The sequence below is a fragment of the Neovison vison genome, chromosome 1, assembly GCF_020171115.1.
Source record: "Neovison vison isolate M4711 chromosome 1, ASM_NN_V1, whole genome shotgun sequence".
In the NCBI taxonomy this organism is placed as follows: domain Eukaryota; kingdom Metazoa; phylum Chordata; class Mammalia; order Carnivora; family Mustelidae; genus Neogale; species Neogale vison.
This window is the reverse complement of record NC_058091.1, coordinates 47,632,202-47,655,268: the sequence shown is the minus strand read 5'-3', so window position 1 is coordinate 47,655,268 and position 23,067 is coordinate 47,632,202. Positions and strand designations below refer to the sequence as shown.

The 23,067-nt window shown below is 39.6% G+C and overlaps 2 protein-coding genes across 4 annotated transcripts in view; one reads left to right on the top strand and one right to left on the bottom strand.

Annotated features, from left to right (window-relative positions):
• Positions 1 to 4,804: 4,804 nt before the first annotated feature.
• On the bottom strand, positions 4,805 to 12,289 carry TENT5A (terminal nucleotidyltransferase 5A). Of its 3 annotated transcripts, none has more exons than XM_044246693.1 (3): positions 12,216 to 12,289; positions 10,693 to 11,233; positions 4,805 to 9,539 (listed from the first exon to the last, which is right to left on the bottom strand). In XM_044246693.1, the coding sequence occupies exons 2-3, from the start codon at positions 11,194 to 11,196 to the stop codon at positions 8,763 to 8,765; spliced, it is 1,281 nt and encodes a 426-aa protein (XP_044102628.1). In that variant the 5' UTR covers positions 11,197 to 11,233; positions 12,216 to 12,289; the 3' UTR covers positions 4,805 to 8,762. The 3 variants fall into 3 exon arrangements, with proteins under 3 accessions (XP_044102628.1, XP_044102619.1, XP_044102611.1); XM_044246684.1 differs by lacking the exon at positions 12,216 to 12,289 and adding an exon at positions 11,467 to 11,573; XM_044246676.1 differs by lacking the exon at positions 12,216 to 12,289 and adding an exon at positions 11,412 to 11,444.
• Positions 12,134 to 23,067, top strand: part of LOC122892073 — a 162,046-nt gene continuing 151,112 nt past the window's right edge. Inside the window, exons 1-5 of the mRNA XM_044228584.1 lie at positions 12,134 to 12,181; positions 12,284 to 12,638; positions 16,135 to 16,251; positions 19,819 to 19,896; positions 21,054 to 21,105. Of these exons, the coding sequence (XP_044084519.1) occupies positions 12,134 to 12,181; positions 12,284 to 12,638; positions 16,135 to 16,251; positions 19,819 to 19,896; positions 21,054 to 21,105 (650 nt within the window). The remainder of the gene's footprint in view (positions 12,182 to 12,283; positions 12,639 to 16,134; positions 16,252 to 19,818; positions 19,897 to 21,053; positions 21,106 to 23,067) is intronic.

The window sequence follows — 23,067 nt, the reverse complement described above, 5'->3', positions numbered from 1 at the left end:
TTATTAAATGTTTTGATGATGGCGAAAGCTACAGATTTTCCCATCCCATGAGGTCCAGGAGAGTGCATAAACAATTAGTGACAGTTATAAATGTTCTTTAAATAAGAGCTCTATTCTGACTGAATAAATACTCTGAATGAAAGTGCAACTGGTTTTACACAAATGTGGAGGGGCAGAGATCTAGGGTGCGAGGTGTTTTTGGTGCATTTCAAGCATCAGAGAAAGGGACTGTCACCGCTCTGGAAAAAGCAGGAAAAAATAAATTATAACACTTCAAGATGACAGTTAACCAAAAGTGGTTACGTAAGAAACATTCAAGGGAATTTTAATGTGCTGCAGCAAACAGAATGATAGGGCAATAAAATTACAAGGTGCATTCTAGTTAGGTCCTAAAGATTTTTGCAGTAGTTTTGAAAAGAGAATGCAAGTGCCCAGAACTACAGGGAGAATTTGTACTTCCCTCAGCAGAAATTGCAAAACATCTACACTTATCCTTTGCTGCAAAGCAAACAAATAGCCAGTGCCTATCTATACTGGGGCTACCTGTGGGAAATTCAGCCCTCTGACCTCCCGAAAGGGCACATTTCAAGGACTATTACCTTCATCTTGACTCTCCATTAGCCCACAGTGCCCCATGCAGAGCTAAGCCTTGTGAGTAACTAACCCCAGGGTAGCTGAAAAATTAGTTTTCAGCAAGTAAGCTCTACTCGCAGGTGTAATCTAGCTTTCTAAAGGGCAATAGACCAGGTCTTTCACTTCTTTTGGGGTCTCAGGATCCAGCACAAGGCTAAACACACAAAAGGTATTCTGAAAATACTTAATGGATGAACCATGTCTCAAAGGGTTTGCTGCTATGGCTGCTCTAAGGATGCAGTATTTAATGGTTCATAAAGTTAGATATTAAGGTGTAAAATGTCCTTGACTCAAACTGTAGTAGAAAATTTTTCAGATTTTTGTAATCCTATATAGACTATAAGAGTTGCCTGATAAAATATGAGACTCCCACGTAAATTTGAATTTCAGATAAATGCAGGTAAGTTTAGTATATGTCCAAAATATTGCATGGAACACACCTAAAATATTTTTCATTGCTTATCTGAATTTATGTGTCCTGTATTTTTACTTACAAAATGTGGCAACTGTATTTTCAGCCATTAGGCCTTGAACCTGATTGAATTTCTCTTTTCTCTGATAACTGAACTCTAAAATACAGGCATTTTAATAGTTGTTAATTATTCCCTTTTAAAATGAAAATGACATGAACTATGTTCATCTTCACTTTACTTAAAAAGATATGGAAGAAGAAACTCCAGAGCATATGCAATTTGGGATTAATGCATAGAATGGCACTACCCACAGTGCCTAGTACAATTTGTTATGTTGAATTTTGCTGAAAGAAGAAGAAAAAATAAATAAAAGAATAAGGTTTCAGCTGTTTTCTAATGACATGCCCAGATGATGCCACAAAATCTTGGCATTACTGATAAGTACACACTGTGCTGGAAAATCAATAGTTTCAGAAGGGGATCCTGAAGGGAACTTTCCATTATGGAGGTTAGAAATAACTTAGCCCCATACTCATAAATTCCTATTCGGGGTGATCCATGTCCCTAAGCAAGAAAGTACAGGCCTTGTCCTAACTAAGTTGGAATGAACGTTTTTAATTACTAAAGGTGTCTATTTTTTAAAACTGTATTTTTAACCATTTCTAATAACAGTGATTGAGTTGAAAAAGTAAATTAAAAAACAGGTGTCCCAGTACATTTAAGAAAATCTGAGAGGCTGAAAGAAAAGCTTAGGTAAGCAGATACATTTTGAAAGTGGTTATATTAAATCATAATTCGTATCAACACTCCCCTAAATATTCACCTCCCCTGGCATTTAATAGAAATTATCAATTTACTCTCTTGCAAAGAGTTGCTAACCAACTTTCCAGGGTCTTCCATATATTTGAGCTGTGAAAGTTTAGCCCCTTGCTCATTTTAGATCTCCATGTTTATAAATATCTACACAATCATTTGTAGCTGTATTTAGTGTTGGTCTTCCTTAAAACTAGAGGGGAATAGGAATTCCTCCTACTATTCTACAAGAACACACAGCCTATAACAAATCTCTCTTGAACTTCTTCCTTTTCTCTAAAACTTGTAGATAAAGTTTCTCTAAAACTTTGAAGCAAAACATGTTGGGGCACCTGAGTGGCTCAGTGGGTTGAGCCTCTGTCTTTGGCTCAGGTCATGATCTCAGGGTCCTGGGATCGAGCCCTGCATTGGGCTCTCTGCTCAGCAGAGCTTGCTTCCTCCTCTCTCTCTGCCTGCCTCTCTGCCTACTTGTGATCTCTGTCTGTCAAATACATAAATAAAATCTTTAAAAATTAAAAAAAAAATGTCACTTTACTTTCACTCCTTCACATGCTCTCCTAACACTCTTAAGTGCAGAAGACATTAAAATAGTAAAATTCACTATTCACAATTATTTTTCCAAATGGAGTCACTTCTCAAGAAATAGCAAGGAAGGGCCCACTCCATCTTCATTTTTCAATAAACTTTTGAAAATAGTTTTAGGATTACAGATTTGTGAAGATAGTACAGAATTCCCCATATCCAACACCCACTTTCCCCATTGCTAATGTCTTGTGATACATTTGTCAGACCTAATAAAGTGATATTGAAACATTATTATTTCAATAATGCTTTATTCAAATTTCCTTAGGTTTTACCTAATGTCTTTTTCTGTCCCAGGATCCCCTCCAGAATACCACATTACATTTAGTTGCCATGTCTCAGTCTTCTCCTGGCTTTGGGAAGTTTTCAGATTTTCCTTGTTTTGATGATTTGAAGAGTACTAGTACAGTATTATGGAATACCCCTCAACTTATATTTCTCTGATGCTTTTCTCATAATTAGACAGAAGTTATGGGTTTTTGGGGAGGAAGACCACAGAGATGAAGTGCCATTTTTATTACATAGCAAAGCACAGTATCTTCATCTTTTTCCAAACTGTACACTTTGCAGGAAAATCACTATGTACAGCCTCACTTAAGAGGAGGGCTTTAAGTTCCATCTCCTTGAGGGGGCAGTATCTACACAGATTATTTGGAATTCTGCACAGGATATTTGTCTTTTTGCCCCATTTATCCATTCAATCATCTACTTGTCTGTGTGAACGCATGGATATTTTATACTTTGGGTTATAATCCAATACTACTTATTTATTTTGCTTGTCAAATTGTTCCAGTTTTGGCCACTAAAACTCTTCAGTTGGCTCTTGTGCTGTTTTGACATGCCCTGCATCATTGTGGTTTTTAATTTTTTTTTTTTTTTTTTAAGCACATCATTGCTTTCTGGAACTGCAAGATGGATTCTCCAGCTTCCTTTGGTATCTTCCTTGCCCCAGCCCTAGATTTGTCCAAGGAGACTCGGTTCTTTTTTTAGAGCACAGCATTAGAAGGCAAAAACTGGGCCTTGATAGGTGAAAGCCACCGTCATTTTAAAATCATTTTCTCTTCTTCACCTCCTAACTGAATGTAATTGGCATTAGACTGAAGAACATTCATATCGTTTATTCCAAACTTGGTTCAAAAAGGAAATTAGTTAAATTTCTGAAGTATTTGATGATTTTAACAGTTCTTATTTTACTTCATATGTATAAAAGGTTGATTTTAATTTGTTTTTTTGCTTTTTTGGGTATTAATTTTTGTTTTTCTTCTGAAAGGAACAAAATGGCTGGAGAATGAGCTTCCTAAGGAAAAAAAGGGTGGGTTACTTCTACCCAGGCGTAGCTAGGTGCAGCCTGGTAATTCAACTAGAAATAGCAGGGTGTATCTAAGTCTAGGAAAAGCTTAATATACACTGTCCTTATTCAACCCTTGCTTAGAAAGAATTATATGATGACCACAGACATGTGAGAGATGAGTTACAGAAGGATGAAGAGGTTGAAACAAAGAGAATGACACATTATCAAATCAAATAACTGCCTTGTATTTTTTATGAAATATATGTGAGGGAAACTGCATTTTAATACCAGGAGTGGCTCGTTCATAGATGCAGTGCAAGCATGCATTTATCCAACATCAGGACTTTAAATGGCTTTAAAATTCACAAGTATGTTCTATAATAACCCAGGCTTACCAAATTCTCATGCTACTAATGGAGAAAATCTCCAAAATTACATGAAGGAAAAAAAATTAATAAATAAACATATGTCCTTGGTGATCCAAACTGGTGAGAGTATATTGAGTATCAGTCAAAGGGGCGGTTTTTTTGCACCCAACACTCACATGCACTCAAACTATAACTTATTAGATCCTATGATTGCTCTTCCTTCCACTTCCCCTTCCAATTATCAGCTTCCAATTCTTATTCCCCTTCTCTCAATTCAGAATGTTAACACTTCTGGACGATATTATAGAACCTCAAACCATAAACAACCACTGATGACTTTATCACAGCACTTGCGCTACTCATGAAAACCAAGGCCCATTTAAGGTTACTGGAGCCCTGTAATCCAGAGCTGTGAGTCTCTACTGATGGTGGAAAACTCGTCTGACTTCCGGGTTAGTTAACACTAAGTTCATACCCAGTTAAAAAAATTTGGCACTCATTAGCTAGACTGTTTTGGAGCTAATTGAGCTAGTGAGAGATAGGCTGGCTGAAAGCTGAACACTTTAATGTTACTGTAATTAAAAATTTGCAAAGGCTATTTTTTTCCCAAATATTGCCTTGTCTTTTCTCATGGACTCAAGCTGGGATTCAGAGGACACAGTCTTTAGCCAGAACAGACGCCAAAGATAAAAGACACAACTCAATAGAAAAAAATAACTTCTTTTTATTTACAAGAAAAAAAAAATCCAAATATTGGATGCTGTAAACAAAATTCACAATCTGTTCCCTCCAGCACTGATTCAAACATGTCAGTTTTTAAAAAGTTCATTCTCCATCAACTCCTTTTCTGCCTGTGACACAGTCTAAAGTCAAAAAATTCCAAAAGAGTGACCCAATGTGCAGCTTGCTGCAATAGGACATCTCAGAGCAGGCAACGGTTGTAGAGAGGTTGAAGAGAGAGAGAGAGCCAGTGGGCAGAGCCTTCTCCATTCTGCAAGTCTTTGCAGCAAATTTTGCCAAGTTACCTTGACATCTTCCAACTTTGTATTTTTTCCATGTATTTTGTTAGCAAGCCATTATTACAACAAAATATTACATAGAGATGCTTTCTTGGCACTGAAAAGGCTATGCTATGAGAAATCTTAAAGAAAGATTATATTTAAATAGGTGCTATATATGTTTTTTTTTTTTTTAGTTTTTGGTTTCATCTAATACACTGTCTTTAAACAACAGAAAAAGCTTATTTTTGAACTGCTGACAACTTTCAACATATTACATTTCATTTACAAAATAGTTCACAATATTTATTTGACAAGCACTGCATTGAAAAGAACTTTATGCACAGTAAAGCAACCAACGATAAGCTAACAGAAAGGGGTGGCAAAAATAGGATGTTCACTTTTTTTTTTTTTTTTAAGTTTCTTCCATGGCTTGGCTTACAGATATTCTTCCATCCTAGGATCATTTTGAGCCACATTAAAATAGTCCACCCACTACCGAAGGGAGCAGCTACTTGATCACACTTCAAGAAGGAAAGAGTCCATCTCAATGTATGACTCCTTGAGGCAACCTGATTTACTGCATATCAACTTTTTTAAAGGGCACTGTCACAGGTCAAATGTTCTCTGACATGCCAAACTAGACAGGTGAGAAGCGCCTCCAGAAGATAAAACTTCTTCCTGCTTTAAAGTTAACAGCACGCTAGGCCAGATAAACACAAAAGCAAGCAAATCACAGGCACTAATCAGGAGTTGAGAGCTGTTCTTTTCTCTGACTTATACACACGGCTCTCTCTCACCAGACATTCAAACTTTTAGGTTACACATCCACAAAGAGAGACATATATTCCACTGTTTGTTCAACTACATATGCACAAGACTATAGTACGTACAAAAGAGAAATAAATTATGTAAGTTTTAAAGTACTGCTGAAGGTTGTCTTGAGCACAGCCTGTTCTATCTGAATGCCAGGTGTTGGCACTTCCAACTATGCTACCAACCCTGGAATAAGCAGGAAAAGAACATAAATACTTCAGAAAATGGAAAGTATATTTTCAAATAAGGCCCTAAACAAAAATCCGTGTCATAAATTAACAGCAGATTGTTGCTATGGCAGAGCCAGAGATCTCCAGATTCTTGTTAATATAGTGGACGACTCACTTGTCAAAGAGTTAGAATGAGAAGGAAGAAAGCAGATCACCATCTGCTCCTATGTTCCCAAGTGTTCCCTTAGTTTTCTTTTAGGAAACTCCAAACAGGTAAACAGGCGGAGCTGTGGCTTCTGATAGTTAGGAATGAGGCTTAATCTGCAAATGGAATCATTTCCGGGGAATTCACAATTAATTTTCAAACCCAGGGCTGGAGTGAGGGCGAATGAGCCAACATGGGAGAAAAGAGTTCCCTAGGAAACAGTGACTGGCAGTGCAGTAGCTGTTACAGCTCAGACAGAATTCACAGGGAAGCTGCCACAGCAAACCCATCAAGTTCATGTTAAGGCTTCAAAGAAAGATGTGCAAAAGGTAGTTTCCGATAGATTAAACCTACAATTGAGCATCTGGGTGATGCCTAGATAACAAACAAATGACACTGCCAATAGGATGATGCTATTTTCTTTCTCAGTCCCTCTTGAATTTGATGACAAAAATCTGGTAGGTTCTTCAGAGGAATTATCATACTAAGCAGTCATCCACTAGAGTTGGTAGGAATTATGTGGCTATTTCACAATACAAAGAAAGTTTTGCATGTGTTAGTTTTGTTTTTAACAAACGCATTTTCAGAGACCAGTGTCCAAAGGAATTCAGAGCTGGGAAAAGGAACGGTTTTAGAATTAGCCGTCACTGAACTGAAATGGTAATGCCAGTTCATTTCACAAAGATTTAACTGGTCTCTTGGGAAAGAGATAATAGAGTTGGATCTGATTCAATGCAAAGTGACTGAATTTAAAGTACAGTACTAAGTATTTAAATGCAGTGTGACAACCAGATCTAATGTGTTTCATATTGGCATGAATTTATAAAATTGTATATATAATATATATCTCATATATAAATTTTAAGCAATTGTGCAAATACTCTTTAAAAAGGGTCATTTCACATTTACTAAATTCTAGTGGTCCTGCAATGCAGAATGCATTCATTAAAAAATTCATTTAAATATTAATAAGTAGTGTTCAAATCACCAGAAATTTTATTAGCAGTCAGGGATTTAAATGGACTATTCCATGATCCACTGGATTATACACCATGGAGGCATGCAAGTACTACACAAAATAAAAGGGTTTCTACTGTCAAAATGGCAGTTCAGTACAAAAAGAGTGCTCTGCCAAACAAATATTCTCCCATTTGTAGAATTCTATGGCTCACACAAAAAAAGAAAAAAAAAAACTCACTAAAAATGTATAATCTCTGCTCTTCCTATCATATATATTAATTGTTTTCCTCCTTCATTTGCTTTAATTTTTTAGATGTGGGTTTTAACTCATCACTGCAATATGCCCACGTCTCATGTCATCCTGCTGAAAACATAAAAGCACACAGTATTTAAACATTTTCTATTTGCTACATTATTCTAGACCATAGTCAATGTATTATGTGTATATAGATATACATGTCCCAAATATGTATATCTATATGCACATCATGTACACACACATACACATGTACCTATAATAATATTACACCAACAATGTTAACTTTATACAAGTATTTGCCAAGAAAAAATAGGGCATTTCCTCCACCATTCACAAGCTTATATGTTGTTTTATTTTCCTCGAGTCCCTGATAAAATAAAATAATCATTAAACCATAAAATTTTTCCACTTCAAATTTTCAGAAGGCAACAGGCACTTTGATGTTTATTGGTGTGTAACAAATATAGTTAACTCTTTATATATTCTACTATATCTCTTCTACTTGGGTATTTTTATCTGTTAAATCTTTGGTCCTTGAGCATACTTTCTTTGCTATAGCTGTTTTTGCTTGCATTTTCTATTTTAAAAATGCAGGCTACGTACACAGCTGGAAATAATGGATTGTGTCATTAAGTTCTGCTGTTTGCTATGAAAACTGCACCAACCTACTACTGTTCATTTGGAGCAAGCTGTTTCTGTTAGCATAATAGGATAGTTTGACAGACAGCACTTGCTGCAAGTCTCAGATAGTAATCCCAACTTTGGAGTCCCTTTCTTTCCATTATTGTTACTATCTGAACTTCTGAATTGATAATTAGGTTGGGGTAAGATCTTTTTTCTGTATTTTCCCTTTTGTAAATTCCACCTTATAAGAAACTTTTTTTTTTTTTTCCTACGGCAAAGCTATGGGAGCAGGTACTGCAAACCCATATTGTCATCAAGCATTTTTTTTTTCCCTTGTTATTTTAGGAGAACCTGGTTGTTTTGAATGACAGGTCTCTTTTGTTTCAGGATAGAATCCAACTAGGTTGGAGGAACAGATGAGAGGGTTGGTGGGTAAGGAGGGATGTTTTGAGATCATGTTCCCATACCTATGAAAAGATCCACAAGCTTTGCCAAGCTTAAAACCAGGAGCAGATCTTCATTGCACAAAGCATATCTTTAATTGGGGCTGGGTCACTCAGCCTTTGTTATTTACTTATTTACCCTATCCTCTTTGAAATGGCTTCCCCTCAGGACATTTTTAAATGATTCTTAATTGCAGGGTAGCCAAGTGGAGTATGTCTGTTGCTGGCATGTGAATACTGGCTGGACCTGTGCAATGTAGTAATTGCTGAAGTTGGCATCCGCTACATAGGGGGCCGGCTGGTAATAGCAAGTGACATTAGCCACGTTAGGGATGACATTTTGGTCAGCTAGCACCCGGATAGCCAACATTGTGATAAGGTTTAAAGTCTGTCTTCTTTCATGTCCCATCAGGCACACTGTACTCTCATTCACCACTCCATGAAGGGTCATGAGATAGTCATACTTGCGGTCTTCCAATCCCACGAAGTGGTTCTGCAAATAGGACTCCAGTTTTCTCTGCTGCTCTCCAATGTCTGAGAAGTCGATGAAAAACCTGGAACACATATACCTCTGAAGGGTCTTGATCTCATCAGAGGCGGGCCTAAAGCCCCTCACTAATAGGTTGCAGTACTTAAGTAGGCCGCCCCCTCTGATTTCCTCCGGGTTCCTGGTGGCAATGATCTTGTTACAAAGGTGATCAAAGGCTTCGTGGAAATCACCATAGACGCTCTCACCAATTATTGTGGGGTGAAATGTTTCAGTCATTGGGTTCTCTGAACATTCATAAAAGAGGAGAAGAGAGTCTAATTTGATTTGAAAAGAATCTACACTAAATTCAAACTGCCTCCGGAGAGAATCCACAAATTTCAGTTCCACATTTTTGCCACTGTTGTTTGACAAGGATATAAGACTCCATCGGTCAGAGTCATTGCACACTTTAACCATTTTCTGCACATAAGCTTCCTACAATTTAAAAGATAAAACAAGAAGATGAGCAAACCTAGAAGAAATAATAAATAAATAAACAAATACATCTTCTTCACAGTTGAGAATTATTTGTTCCTTCCCTTTTGTTTTGTCAAGTTTCAGCAAAACACTACCTACAGTCTCAAACAGTCCTCTGAAAACAGGAAAAAAAATGCATTTAACGAGTGGTTTTAGCGTCTGGGAAAGAGACTAGAAGTAACAGTTTGAGGCTTTTGGCAGACATAGCACACTACTAAGACGTTCTGTTGTCATGTCTGACTTTTGAAATGTTATTTTTTTTAAATGGTCTTATAGGTAGAATATTCACACGATATCCACACAATACTCAGAAGACAGAAAGGCATACAGTGGAAAGTTGGTTCGCTTCTCACCCTTGTCGCTCCTCACCCAGTTCCACCTACCCTGAGGCAACTGATGAGATTAGAATCTTGTCCCTCTAGGGGTACTTTGCAATTACAATCAAGTTTGAACTAAATAAATTAGGATATTCTGGGAGACAGATTCCTTAGACAATTTTAATTGTATAAAACAAGCTTTGAGCCAAGTGTGTGTGTGTTGGGGGAAGTACCCACAATATACTTCACACGTGAGTCAACCAGGAGAAGCACCACATATATCCTTCACACATGGAGTCAGTGCCATGCAGCTGCGAAACCTAATCACACTATTCAATACGGTAATAAGCCCATTGACTGGATCCTGATTCAGGCTGCTCTTTCTCCAAAAAGCTAGACCATAAAATGACTCAAAGAACGATACACATCATTTCATTCTTCCACTTAATCAGAATCCACTCTGGACAAGACGCAAGCAAGAAAAGCCAGAGTTAAGAAAAAAACAAAACAAAACAAAACAAACAAAAAAACCCGAAAGAGAAGGGAGAACAGAGGAGAAAGCAGAAGAGTAGTGGCGCTGAAGAACCAAGTGAACTTAAAACACTCAACACCGTCCACGCACCTTCGTTGACTCATTAAAAAATTTTTTTAAAAATTAAAAACAAACAAATACAGAAGCATGCCCAAACCCAAAGCACGGCCGCAGGTCTACGGCATCAAACCGACGCCCCTCGGCCCGCCGCACCCCACACTTGCCCCGGAAGCGGACCCAAGCCCATTTCGGGAGGCTTTACCTTGAGCGTGAGAGGCGTAATCTTCTCTTTGTTCACCCCTTCGGGTAAGAAGTCCAACAGGCAGTCCAGCACGACGTCCTTCACAGTCTGAAACTCCTCTTCTCCGCGCAGGTCTGCGCAGAAGATGAGGTCCAGGTCCTTGTAACCCAGGCCGCTGTCCTGGTGCAGAACGTGGCTGGCCGCGGAGCCGTTGAGGCGCACGTCGCGGACGCCGATACGCTTCTCGGCCAGGCGCCGCCGCACCACCTTCACGATCAGGCTCGGCTGCAGCTCGAGCGTGGGGAAGTTGCCGCGCCCGTGGATCGGGATGGTCTCGCTCAGGATGCCGTCCAGCCGCTGCACTTGCTCCCAGTTCAGCACATTGCAGTGTGCCGTGGGGCTTTCGCAATAGTCCAAGCAGTGCCCGCCGAAGTCGCCGCCGCCGAAGTCGCCGCCCAAGGGGATGTAAGCGCCGCCGGCTAGCTCGTCCTCGGCCATGGCAAAGTACCCTTCGCTTTCCGCCATGAAGTGCCCTCCGAACGCCACCTGGCCCTGGTCAGTCCTAAAAGCCAAAGGAAGGTAAGGAGCGCGGTGAGGACGCGCCGCGGCGGACAGGGGCCCGTAAAGAGCGCGCCCCCTCCCCGGTTCGTCCGCAAGCTCGAGGGCTCCTCGGAGACTCTCCCTCCCCAGACCCCCATAGTTCCCAGCCGCGCCCCGCGTCCCGCAGAGAAGCCCCGCACCAAAAGTATCTCTGATGCATCTGGAAAGCGTAAGCGGGAGTCCCGTCTGTGTCACCTGGAGGCGGCCGCCCCTTCGAGGAGCGCAGCGAGCGAGGAACCGCGAGGCGGCAACACTTCTAGGAGTGCGAGTGCGCTCTCGGCAGCGGCGAGCGACTTAGTCCTTCCTAGACCCCGCCGCCTGCGCTGGCCACCCCCGCCCCTCGCCCCCGCCCGCGCCGCTGTCGCCTCAGCTGCGGTGGTCCCGGAGGTGGCGCCTCCAGCTGCCGCCGCAGCACACGTTACTGTCTCTGGAGCTTTAGCAGTTGTGCGGGGGAAATGTCTTCAGTACTTTTTTTATACCGGGCCTTTCCGCGCTTCCGGGGCCCGGGCGCAGCTCGCTCGCCACACCCTCTTCATCTGCATAGGGCACCGCCCCCCCGCCCCGCGGGCCAACGGGCTGTGCTGCGCGGCTGGCCGAGCGGTCCGTAGAGTGCGAGACGAGTAGGTGTTTGTATGTGCATGTGTGTGTGTGTGTGTGTGTGTGTTTGCACATATATTTAATTTAGGGACGGTCTTCTGCTTCCAAGCCTCTTTTTTCCTTTTCATCCAACAAAAAGACACTTAAAATACCTCAAGAGTTATAAGTGGCCCTAAAAACTGAGCTACGGGTGAAATCGCTCAACTGCAGAAAGTCGCCAAACATAAAATTCTCTCCAGATTAAAGGTGTCGTTTTAGCTTAATGATGGGGCTCAAGGGATTCCTCAGGACCTCCCGTTTAAACAGCGTATCGGTATAAAGCTAGACCGTTTTCTTAAGCCACAAACCCGGTTCTGGTGTGAACTCAAGAGTCCTCTTGTCCATGCATATTAATCTCCGCGAGTGAGGGGAAGAGCTTGCTGTGTTTCGATTCTCGAAACCTCTGGAAGTGGGAAGTGCCGGGGAGCTCCAGGCGAACCCGAGGAGACGCGGGGGCGGGGCCGCGAACGTGCGTCCAACTCGTGCGCACCAGCAGCTCCGGGCGTCCGGGAGCGCGACGTCGGCCAGCGCGCGTCACCGAGCGGACGCCCCGGCGTTTCGGGCGGCTGGGCAGGCGAGCCGCCAAAGGCCAAGAGCGACGCAGGCCCGAGGTAGGGCGCGGGGAGCGCGCGGCCTCTGTGTCGCGCTAAGCACTGCGGCGCGGGCCCGGACGTACCGGGGCGCGTTCTGTCTGCGACAGAAGAAGGGAAGCGCGTTCGTCCCACGCCAAGGTTTGCTTTTCTCAAGTAAATATAGATGTCAGTGTGAAATTATCTAGTTTTCCACGAAACGTGAAAGGGCGAGTCTAAAAGTTAAGAGTTCCTCTATCAAAGTTCAGTCACTTAGTGCGAAAGGATGGTTACCCCCACACGCGCTCCCGCTCGCACCACCCTGTTTGCTAGAAAGCTCCCCCCTCCGCCCCCCTCCCGCCTTTCTTCCGGGCATTTATTCCCGCCGCAGGCTGCTTTTTCCAAACTGAGTAACTCCCCTGACGAGGGGCAAAGGGAAGCACACCCTACGGAGAAGCTGAAGACGCTCTCCCAGGGCCTGCAAAACCCCAGCCGCCCAGCCTGGGAGGAAGAACAGTCCGTCCCGCGGGAATTGAGGGAGCCCCATCCTAGTTACCAAAGCTGCGCCCCTTGGGAGAGCGGGTGGGGCGGGGGCGCGCAAGTAGGGGGGCGGGGAAGGACGGTTACCCGCCGAGTATCCAGCTGCGTGGCAACGCCGCCCCCTGCCGGTGCCCAGCGGAGCCGCGTCCCAAAGCGGAGAAAACCGGCTGGACCTTAGACGGAAGCCATTATCCCTCAGTGCCTGGCCTGGCAGTGGTGAGATGCGGGTGACGGTAGGACGACCGCACAATACTCACAGGCCCATAACCCCCAAAAGCACGTGCATTCCTGTCCGATCCGAATCCGCCAGGCATTCAGAGAAATTACATATGTGTATATTTATGGTTTGATCACCTTTTACGTGCCAGGCACCAAGCTAAGTGCTCAGGATATAAGAATGACTATATTTCCCATAATCTAAGTGGGCATGACTGGCAAGTACATAATTATGGTTCAGCTCTACCTCTATTATGAGAGAAGTATGTCCTGATATGAATGGTGGACCACCTGATCAGGGGAACTGGGAGAAAAGCCCAGAAGAGAGGTGTCATTTCGATTGGATATTTAAAAAGTGGACTTTACTTCCATGGTTGAGTAAGGAGGAGACAGGCATTATCAACAAAGGGAAGAGAGAATTAGAATGTTTGAGAAAGGATGTATAGACTATCATGGTAAGGAATGAGATTGGTAGTGCATTTGCATAGGGTTTATGGGCGTACCAGGAACTTGTTGAGCACCTGTGGGCTATCCTCAGGGCTTTACACCTAAAACTTCATTTAATATTCAATTTAAAAGAAGGTATTCTGTGTCAGAGAAATTTGGAAACAGAGAAACTGTGGGGTAAAGAAACCTGCCCAAATTTCATGGCTAATAAGAGATGGAGCAAGACCTTGAATGCAACTCATTTGACTGCATTTAGCCATCATTTTCAGGAACAGGATTATCTATAGTTTACAAGTATCTTCTTTTTGGAAGGCAAGAAAAGTACAAATGGCAAAATAATTAGAAGATAAAAAGACCTGTTGAAAATGTTTCTTTCAAAGACCAATGTGAATTCTGCCCTTTCTAAAAATGAGGCCATAGGGGTAGATCACGAATTAGGTACTCTGCATCAAAAAAAGCAAGTGTTTAGCTCCACTGCTATTTTTGTGTACTTTATTTTAACCCTTCCTCTAAAAAGTGAAGGGAAAAAAAGTTTCAGAGCTGTGAGCACCTAGACTTCATGCATGTCCAGGATTTTGTTCTGTGGGTCTAATGGAATCTGCATTTAACCAAGTTCCCCGATTCTGTTACAAGGCCCACTTTGCACTGCATTGACAACATTCCCTGCAACCCAGTTCTCTAGGTGCTCTCCCAAGCAGAGCCTGCTCTTCTCTGCCCAGCTGTTCCCTTCAGCCTGGCTGCTCCTATGGCCTCTCCCAAAAGTAGAGGTCATGGATGAAAGGCAGTAGAGCTTGAGACCAGACGTGGAAGGCCTATGCATGAGACCCTGCACTGGAGAAAAGATGAATTCTAGGATCAATGGAAAAGAGTCCTCCTCTTAAAATGCCAGGGCTTTGTGGTTGACACTTCCTTAATTAAATCTTTATCAAAGCATTTCCTGCTCCCGACCTGGGTTCCCCATCATAGCAACCTTCTGTATCTCCATAATCCAGACCCTGCTACCTCCTGCACTAGGACATCTGGGATATCTTGCTTTTGGCAGTACCTTGGTGATGCTTTGACTGGATTAATATGTGCCTGATTCATAGTGGCCACTTGATATATACTGTTGAATGAAAACCTCTGTTGTCCTTTGTTTCTCTTCTCCCTGTCTTCAAACTGAGATAATATTTATATTTCAGGGGGAGGGGGGAGAATGTTCATCCTTCCATGAAATTGCAAATTTTGCAGTTGCAAGCACTTTTTTTCTAGATAACCAAAATATATCAAATGAGAAAAAAAATCTATATTTTCCTAATATATTCACAGCCTAGATATCTTTCAACACAGTTACCCTTAGTTTTTAAATTTAGGTTCGGAGCTGTTTTTTTTTTTTTTCTCTCCAGTCTTCAGCTTCTGAACTTATTTGGTATATAATTTACTTTTCTCCATTTAAAAGGAAAAAGAGAGGATACCTGGGTGGCTCAGTCAGTTGAGTGGCTGACTCCTGATTTCACCTCAGGTCATGATCTCAGGGTCCTGAATGGAGCCCTGTGTTGTGCTCTGTGCTGTGGGAACTCTGCTTGAGATTCTCTTCCTCTACCCCTTTCCTCTCTCTCTAAAACAGATAAATACATCGTTTAAAAAAAGAAAGGAAAACATATCTATGGCAATATGATTCTGAGTCTCTAAGCTGAAATTATTTTTTTTTAATATTTTATTTATTATTTATTTGAGAGACAGATCACAAGTAAGCAGAGAGGCAGGCAGAGAGAGAGGAGGAAGCAGGCTCCCTGCTGAGCAGAGAGCCCTATGCGGGGCTTGATTCCAGGATCCTGGGATCATGACCTGAGCCGATGGTAGAGGCTTTAACCCACTGAGCCACGAGGCACCCCTAACCTGAAATTCTTAAAAGGAAGTTTTACATATATTTTTGAGAAAAAAAAAACCCTTATAGTTAGTTGATCTTGATTTAAAGGTTACAATAATGATCAATCTACTGAAAATAAGAAATAAAAGAAAAAATTCAATTTGGATCTTAATAATTGTTATCATTATTTAGTTTGTTAAGATGTGCCAAGTAGTGTGCTCAGTATTTTATATACATTATTTCTTTTAAACTTCCTGCAAATCTCAAAGCTGTTACATATTGCATACTTGTTTTCCAGATAGGGAAAATAAAGTAGAAGGTGAAATAACTGGGAGAAGTTGGAGAGCCTTGCTTCAGACCCACCACATGTGTACTTCCTCTCCTAGTCCCTTTCATTCTGTGAGTCTGCTTTCTACCTGTCTACTCATTTACCTTTTAGACTTAAAACTGAACTGGAATTGCACTCTCCTCCTTCTTTCTTTCAAAGTACTGGACATTCAGATTGGACACAACGTTGAAGACCAAGATGTTTTATCCTGAAACAACTGTTGAAGGCCAGAATGCACAGGGGCCTAACCAGACTAATGAGAGTGTCTTCCCCAACAGGAAGAGACCTTCCTGCCTCTATGGCAGTGGAGACCAAGCAAGCTGGCAGTCTTACAGCACTTAGAAGTAACAGTATACACACTGAAAAACAGTGTGAGGTGTGGAAGTCTGCCCCAGGTGCGTAGCAGTGATAATACCTTTCCCATTTTGCCTAATCTGCTTCCTATCTTCTCTTCTCAAAAATGGTTTTCGAAGATAGGAAGTAAACAAATATGAAATGATTCTTCCAAGCTCATACCCAGAATGAGAGAAGAGTCCAGAAAACTACTGTTTTCTACTAAAACTACTGCTCCCACTCTTGCCCCTCTCCTGGTCATCAAATCCCATTACATAACATATGTTGTTTAAAATTATATACACCCTTTCTCTAGCATACTTTTTGGAATTCTGTTTCTTTTTTCCTTCTTTTATTTGGATGTTCACTACTTCTCTGTTCCGCAGCAGTCTAGCTGTGTCTCCCCATATTCTTGTCTTGTTCTTGGTATTTTCATACCAGCTCTCTCTGCTTTCTCTGTTGGCTTTTCTACTTTCCATTGCTTCTACTCTTTGATCCCCCCCACCAAAAGTGGCATAACCCTGTGGAAGCACCTTGCAATCCAGGAGAAAATTGGCAATGTGAAGAGTTTGAACCACCACCCCACCCTCTTGTGTTACACTGCCTTAGGGCAGAGCCTAGTGATTCCTGAAGCCACTGAGGGATAGGCAGACATCCTTTTCCAAACATGCACATGCAGCTTTCTCCATTGTAGGGTAAACTGGAGATATCCCTGCTGTCCAGTTAGTGTTAGAGCAGCAGCTAATCAAAGTGCTTCATATAAAAATTAAAACTCACTTGGGAACCTAAATTACCTGTTTTCACAGAGAAATGGTTCTGTGAATGACTTTCCCCATGCTTCCTCAGCGAAATATATGGTTTTTTGTTTTTGTTTGTTTTTTTTGTTTTTTTCTTTGTTGTTGTTGTTGTTGTTTTGTTTTGTTTTTTAATTCAGGGCCTATCAAATGCCAGAAATATCATAAGTCATACAGCTTGTACATTAGTTTAGGAATAATAGTCCAACTTTTTATTACTTATATACTTATTAGCAAGCAACAGGTTAACTTTTGTAGTTTTAAACTTTTCAACCCTTTTTATTCTATAACATTTAATTTTATCTTCAAAATTATTCTGATCACTGTACAGTCCTAATTTTGGAGAAAGGCCAGATGATTTTCTCCAAGTTTAGGTAGCTAGTTATGGAAAAGTTAAAGTTAGACTTAGTTACTCCTAACCATAGGCCAGCACCTCTTTCTCTTGGCCATACTGTTTAATCTTTTAATCCATTTGTGTGAATGGATTTAAATGATTGGTAACAAATAGTTAAGTTTGAAGGCATCCTCCAGCTACACAGAGGGTCAGTTGTATAGACTACATTCACACTTTTGAATGTCTTAAAAAAGTATCACTACTCTACTGTTAAGCACTTTATAAATATAATTTACTAAGGTGTTATTTTTAAGAGTCTTTGAAGCCTATGACTTCATAAAAATTCTGTTCACTGTCATAGATCAGTGAGCTTAGGAAATTCAGTATGCAAGCAACAAATATGGTAAACAGATGTACATCATCACTCCTAAAATCACAATTGATATCGATTGTCCTTTAATAGTTCTTCATCAGAAAGATTAGCCAGTATTTTCTTGTTCGACTATCAGTGCTGATTATGCCATAAGTTCTTCCTGTTTTGACATCTTGATGAAATGCTTGCCGTTTCATTCAATGTTGTAAGTCCATGGACCAGACATTTTCCTTACTCCAAACAAAAGAGACATTCAGAAGTTGCATTCATTTGGCAAAATGTAAACTGGAAATACATATATATTTTCAAAAGCTACCAAATATGAATAAATAAACCCATCATCCCTAAAGCAATATTTATATTATGAGTTTTTCCTTCTGTACATTTGTACTAGAAGAATGTTTTAATTTCTCTGAAGAAGATGTACCACAAGTAATACCTTCTAAAGCTTTGAGAAGGGCTTAAGGGGGGGAATATAATAAATTATCTCTCTTTTCTAAAAGGAATTTGGTCAAAAATATTCGTGTACCTTGTGAGGAGGAAAAAAAAAGAGACTGTCTTTGTTGGTATAGCCAGTTCTTAACTTGTATCTATTTTGATACATCTGACAGTTGACTGATAGTTTCTTTCCTTCCACTGATAGCTGATTTCTTTTAAAAGAGCTTTGAAATTTTGGAGATATTTCAGAATAGTGTATACCCATTTTGCTAGCACAATTTTATATGCCAAAATCAGAAATTTTATAAGTACCATTTGAATTTATAGCAGCTTTAGAAGGTACATTTTACTTATATTCATAAACCATACATTGATTCAATAATGTATGCTTTTTTGAGAAAACTTTTTTTATACGTTTCTGTCATCACTATATTTCTAAAGTCTTTTTGTATTAATGGCATACCTTACCTCAAAATTTTCTGCTTCCAAAGAAGGAAATTACAACTTAAATAATATAATTAATGTTATCTTGATGTTCGAGAGAAATTACTAACCAAAAAACATTGTCGTTGAAAGTATGAGAAACTGAACACAATAAATAATACTTAAACAAAAATGTTTTCTTTTATTTAATATCTTATTTATTTGAGAGAGAGAGAGAGAGAATGAGCAGGGAAAGGGGTAGCAGGAGAGAGAGAGAGAGAACCAGGCTCCCAGCTGAGGAGGGACCCTGATGCAGGGCTAAATCTCAGGATCCTGGGAGCATAGCCTGAGCAGAAGGCAGATGAACCAAATGAACCACCCAGGTACCCTCAAAAATACTTTGTTAAAGCTACCAGAATGAAGAACATTTTTTAAAAGGCAGTTTTTTAAAAATGGTACAAATTGGACTCTGAAATAGAACACTTACTTGAAAATCCTGGGTTTCTGAAGTAAAATACGAGTGAGGAAACTAGCCACAGAGTTTCTATAGGAGGTGGGGAGACACCTTATTGTAGCATGTGGGATAAAAGAGATTCAAGTTTAATTTCCTAATGAAAAGAAAAGCTTCAGGATGCTGTGAACTGAGCCTTGTTTGAGAAAGTGTAGGGGGAAAAAAGAGCTATCAAACTTATTGATATTTGAAACATGGAAGCTTCTGACTCAAGAAGATTGGTTTCTAGTAAGCCACAACTACAGCAGGGGTGCTGGAAATTAAAACGGAATTTGGACTAACACATGATTAAGTAGCCACAGTTGAGATAAGTAAGGTATCTCTAAAGGGCAATAGAAAAACTGCCCTCCAGGTTTTGAAATGTACAATTACTCAATGCAGTGAATGTTTAGCATAAAGCAAGTGACATTCTTAATTTTTCTTAGCAGAAAGCCAGGATAGAATATTAAGAGAGAAAAAATACTGTATTGTGGCTGAGAGTATTTGCCCTTATACCATCCCCGGTTTCCATTAAAATTCTGAAAACATTTATTTTTTTCTTCACTGGTATTAATTTAGCCACCACTTCCCACGCCCATCTACTTAACATGAATTCTATATAAATAGTAGTTAGCTTCCTCATACTGATCAAGAATGCATGGCTTTGCTGTGTGTTAAAACATAAATGCTTTATGCAAGTACCTGTGACTTGTCTGGTTGTCCACTCTTCTCCTTACATGCCTTTGAACATCATCAATGTCCTTCTGTTTTTTACAGGACTCATTGAGCAAGTCACAACACTCGGAAGTGACACAGGCACATTACACACTGCTGAGCACTGGAAATACCTGCAAGGTGAGTCCATTTCATACTTGGAGTAGTATATCCATATTTTAAAGTTATTATTTGAAAAATAAAATCAATAATCATCAGAATATAACATTAAGAATAACTTTTGTTTTACTTTAAAATTTGTTAAAATATTAGGTTTATGTATTACATGCACTGTATTCTGTTTTGTACGTTACAACTCTAGACCACACGGACAGATGACTTGAAAATATTTCTGACTCCGAAGTAATTATCCTTTGCATAATGGGTAGGTCATTACTTTGAGTCACATTTTTTTCATAAATCAAAGAAATTGAGTTATCATGACTAATTCTTAATCTGCTCTCTGTCTAAATATAGCAAACATTTGGACTAAAAAATTGAAAAACAAACTAATTATTTAATTGTTCTATCTATGTGATATTAAACAGCCAGATGTCTGGTTAAAGTTTTTGTTTTTAAATAGGGCAAAATGGAAATCTCAGTTGTCTTCTAAACTTAATTAAAGACCAATTTGATCAAAACATTTACTCTGAAATTTGCATTATCGCTTTTGAATGCCTGTGTTGATCAAATTAACCAGAGGCTTTACACACTGTACTTTTTGCTGCATTCAAACTTGGGTAGTCCAAGCCTCTAGCAACCCTCAGCCCTGATGTAGTGCACTGTCCCTATATCTCTGAGTTAAAAGGGTCGGGGAGTGGGGCAGGGGGTGGTGTTTGAACCTAGCTGTGCTGGGAGGTGAAGGTATGTGTGGACATATGTATATATCTTTCACCTAAATTTTTTCCCAGATATTTATTCATTTACTCATCCTTTCTCATTTCTCATTCATTAACACAGATGCATGGCTATTGAATCAGACTAGTGCTATCAGCCACAATTAAGCTACTTTTTGTAAATCCTTAGTTTGATCACTGGCACCTGAAAATCAACTGGCAAATAATCTAAATTAGTAGCTTAATATGTTATGTGTGTCTGTAGTAAAAAACCTCTATTTAGGAGGATGTTTTCAGTTGAAATATGGTCAGCTTTAAAGTTTGAATAAATCCTCAGTGTTATTATGAAACTAAGTTTCTGATTTTATGTTCATTTAATGACTCTTTTTCCTGAAGCCCCATTTACATATGATTAATGGGATTTTATTTGGGATTTACTTATTTCTCTCTTTTGTTTTTCAGCACTTCTGGGAATACTTCAGAAGCTTCCACCACTGTTCTGTTTTTTAATCAGGTGGGATATGAAGACTAATCAGTTTTAGGTTTCAAATTGTGCCTTCATACATGTGATATGAAATTATAAATATGCCATTTACTTTTATGAGTTTGTTATGTTACAACGTAAGTTCTTCTCTCTCTCTCTCTCTTGCTCTCTTTTTTTTTTAAGTAGACTCCACATGCAATGTGGGGCTTCAATTCATGAACCTGAGATTAAGAGTCACATGCTGTATTGAGAGAACCAGCCAAATACCTCCTTAAATTCTACACTAATGAATAAGTTTTGATTAAATGAGTGTTTTGATTAAAACTTATGTTCTTATTCTTAGAACATTTAAGTATTATGACTATATGTCCTAAATCAAAAATACTAGTATGCTAATAAATACTAATACTAATAATACTAATATGAGGACAAAATGACTATATTTTATATTTGCTTAGTTCTTCAGAAATCTAAGATGTATGGTGGTCATACATCTACTGTGGAGGATTTGGATTCCTCTTTTAGTTTGTTTTTCTCTGACAGTGATGTTTCATATTGGTCATTGTTAAGTTATAATAGAAACGAAATACAGGGGATTTAATCCAATATTCACAAACCCACAGAGATATCACCATACTCTGTCATTTAAAATTAAAGGCTTTTGCACACTTAGTGGAAAGCATTGACTATAAATAATCAGTTTCATAAAATTGCAATGTAGGTTAATCTCCTAAGGTCTGTGGACAAATGTGATATCTCACTGAAGAACATTGTAGTCTTAAATAGTTTTAAGTCTCTTGCCTTGACTTCTTACCTATCTGTAGAGTGTCTTTCATTTTTGGCTTTAGTCCAGCTTGCTTTCATTTGGGGCTGATTCTACTTTATTTTTTGTGTCTTTCTTTTTTAATTAATTTTGGCTAATAAATGCCTACAATATATTTTACTATATTTAATTGCACTAGGAAATTGGATTTTGATTACAATTAAGTAGAGCATTTCAAATGTAATATCATTATAGCATAAATTGGGTTTGCAATTGTGTTAGATTACATTATCCAAACACATGAAGGAGTCAGATTTCTGACTTGGTCATCCCCTGCAGGCAGGGATCTGCTGTTTCTTGCCAGTTGAAGTCTGTTTTCTTGTTATTGCTCTCACTGTCAGTGGATCATCCTCACAATTCCATAAAAGCTGTTGAATACCCAGAGGTTTCATATAGTTCTTATCTATTACATTGTTCAAGAATATTACTTTAAACAACAACAACAAAAAAGAAGGAGGTAAACAAGAATAGGCCATTCTTACAGAACTTCACAAACTATTTTCTTTTTTCTTTCCTTACTAACTATTTTCAATCAGGATTTAGGTAGTTAACTCCTAGCCCCAAAATAGCCAGTTCATTTTGGGTTCAATAAATTATAATTCAAAGAAACCTTACCCAGGAAGAAACTGAGTTTGTTCCAAAGGTCCAGAAGCTCTGGAGATCAGTTGTCCATGTTCCTTTAACCTTATGGCAAGGTCACCTTAGTTAATGCCACATCTCCCTTATTCATTTCATGGGAAAATCAAAGGCTAACATGCAAGCAACTGAGTACGTTATTCTAAGATAAAGTTATTAAATCATGTGGTTGAGGGTTGGATGCAGGAACCCTGGGGATGGATACTTTTTCCCTAGTTCTTGACACGGAATCTTTCTATGAGAACTTACAATTAGTCTCTTTAAAAGCAGCCATAGTAAATAAATTTTCTTCAACGTTGAGCCTAGGAGGCTTTGTGAGGATGAGTAAAATATCACAAATCTTTGTTGAGGAATTATAGGGGATTAGAAAGACATGTTTCATAACACAGAACATGTACATTCATGTCATAGCTTTGGAGAGATGGTCCTCTGGTGCTCAGATGAAAAGGAATAGACACAAGATTGTTATACATGGCCAGGCTGGGAGAGCAGTAGGCTGGGCAATATTAAATGAGAAAATATTTATAAATATA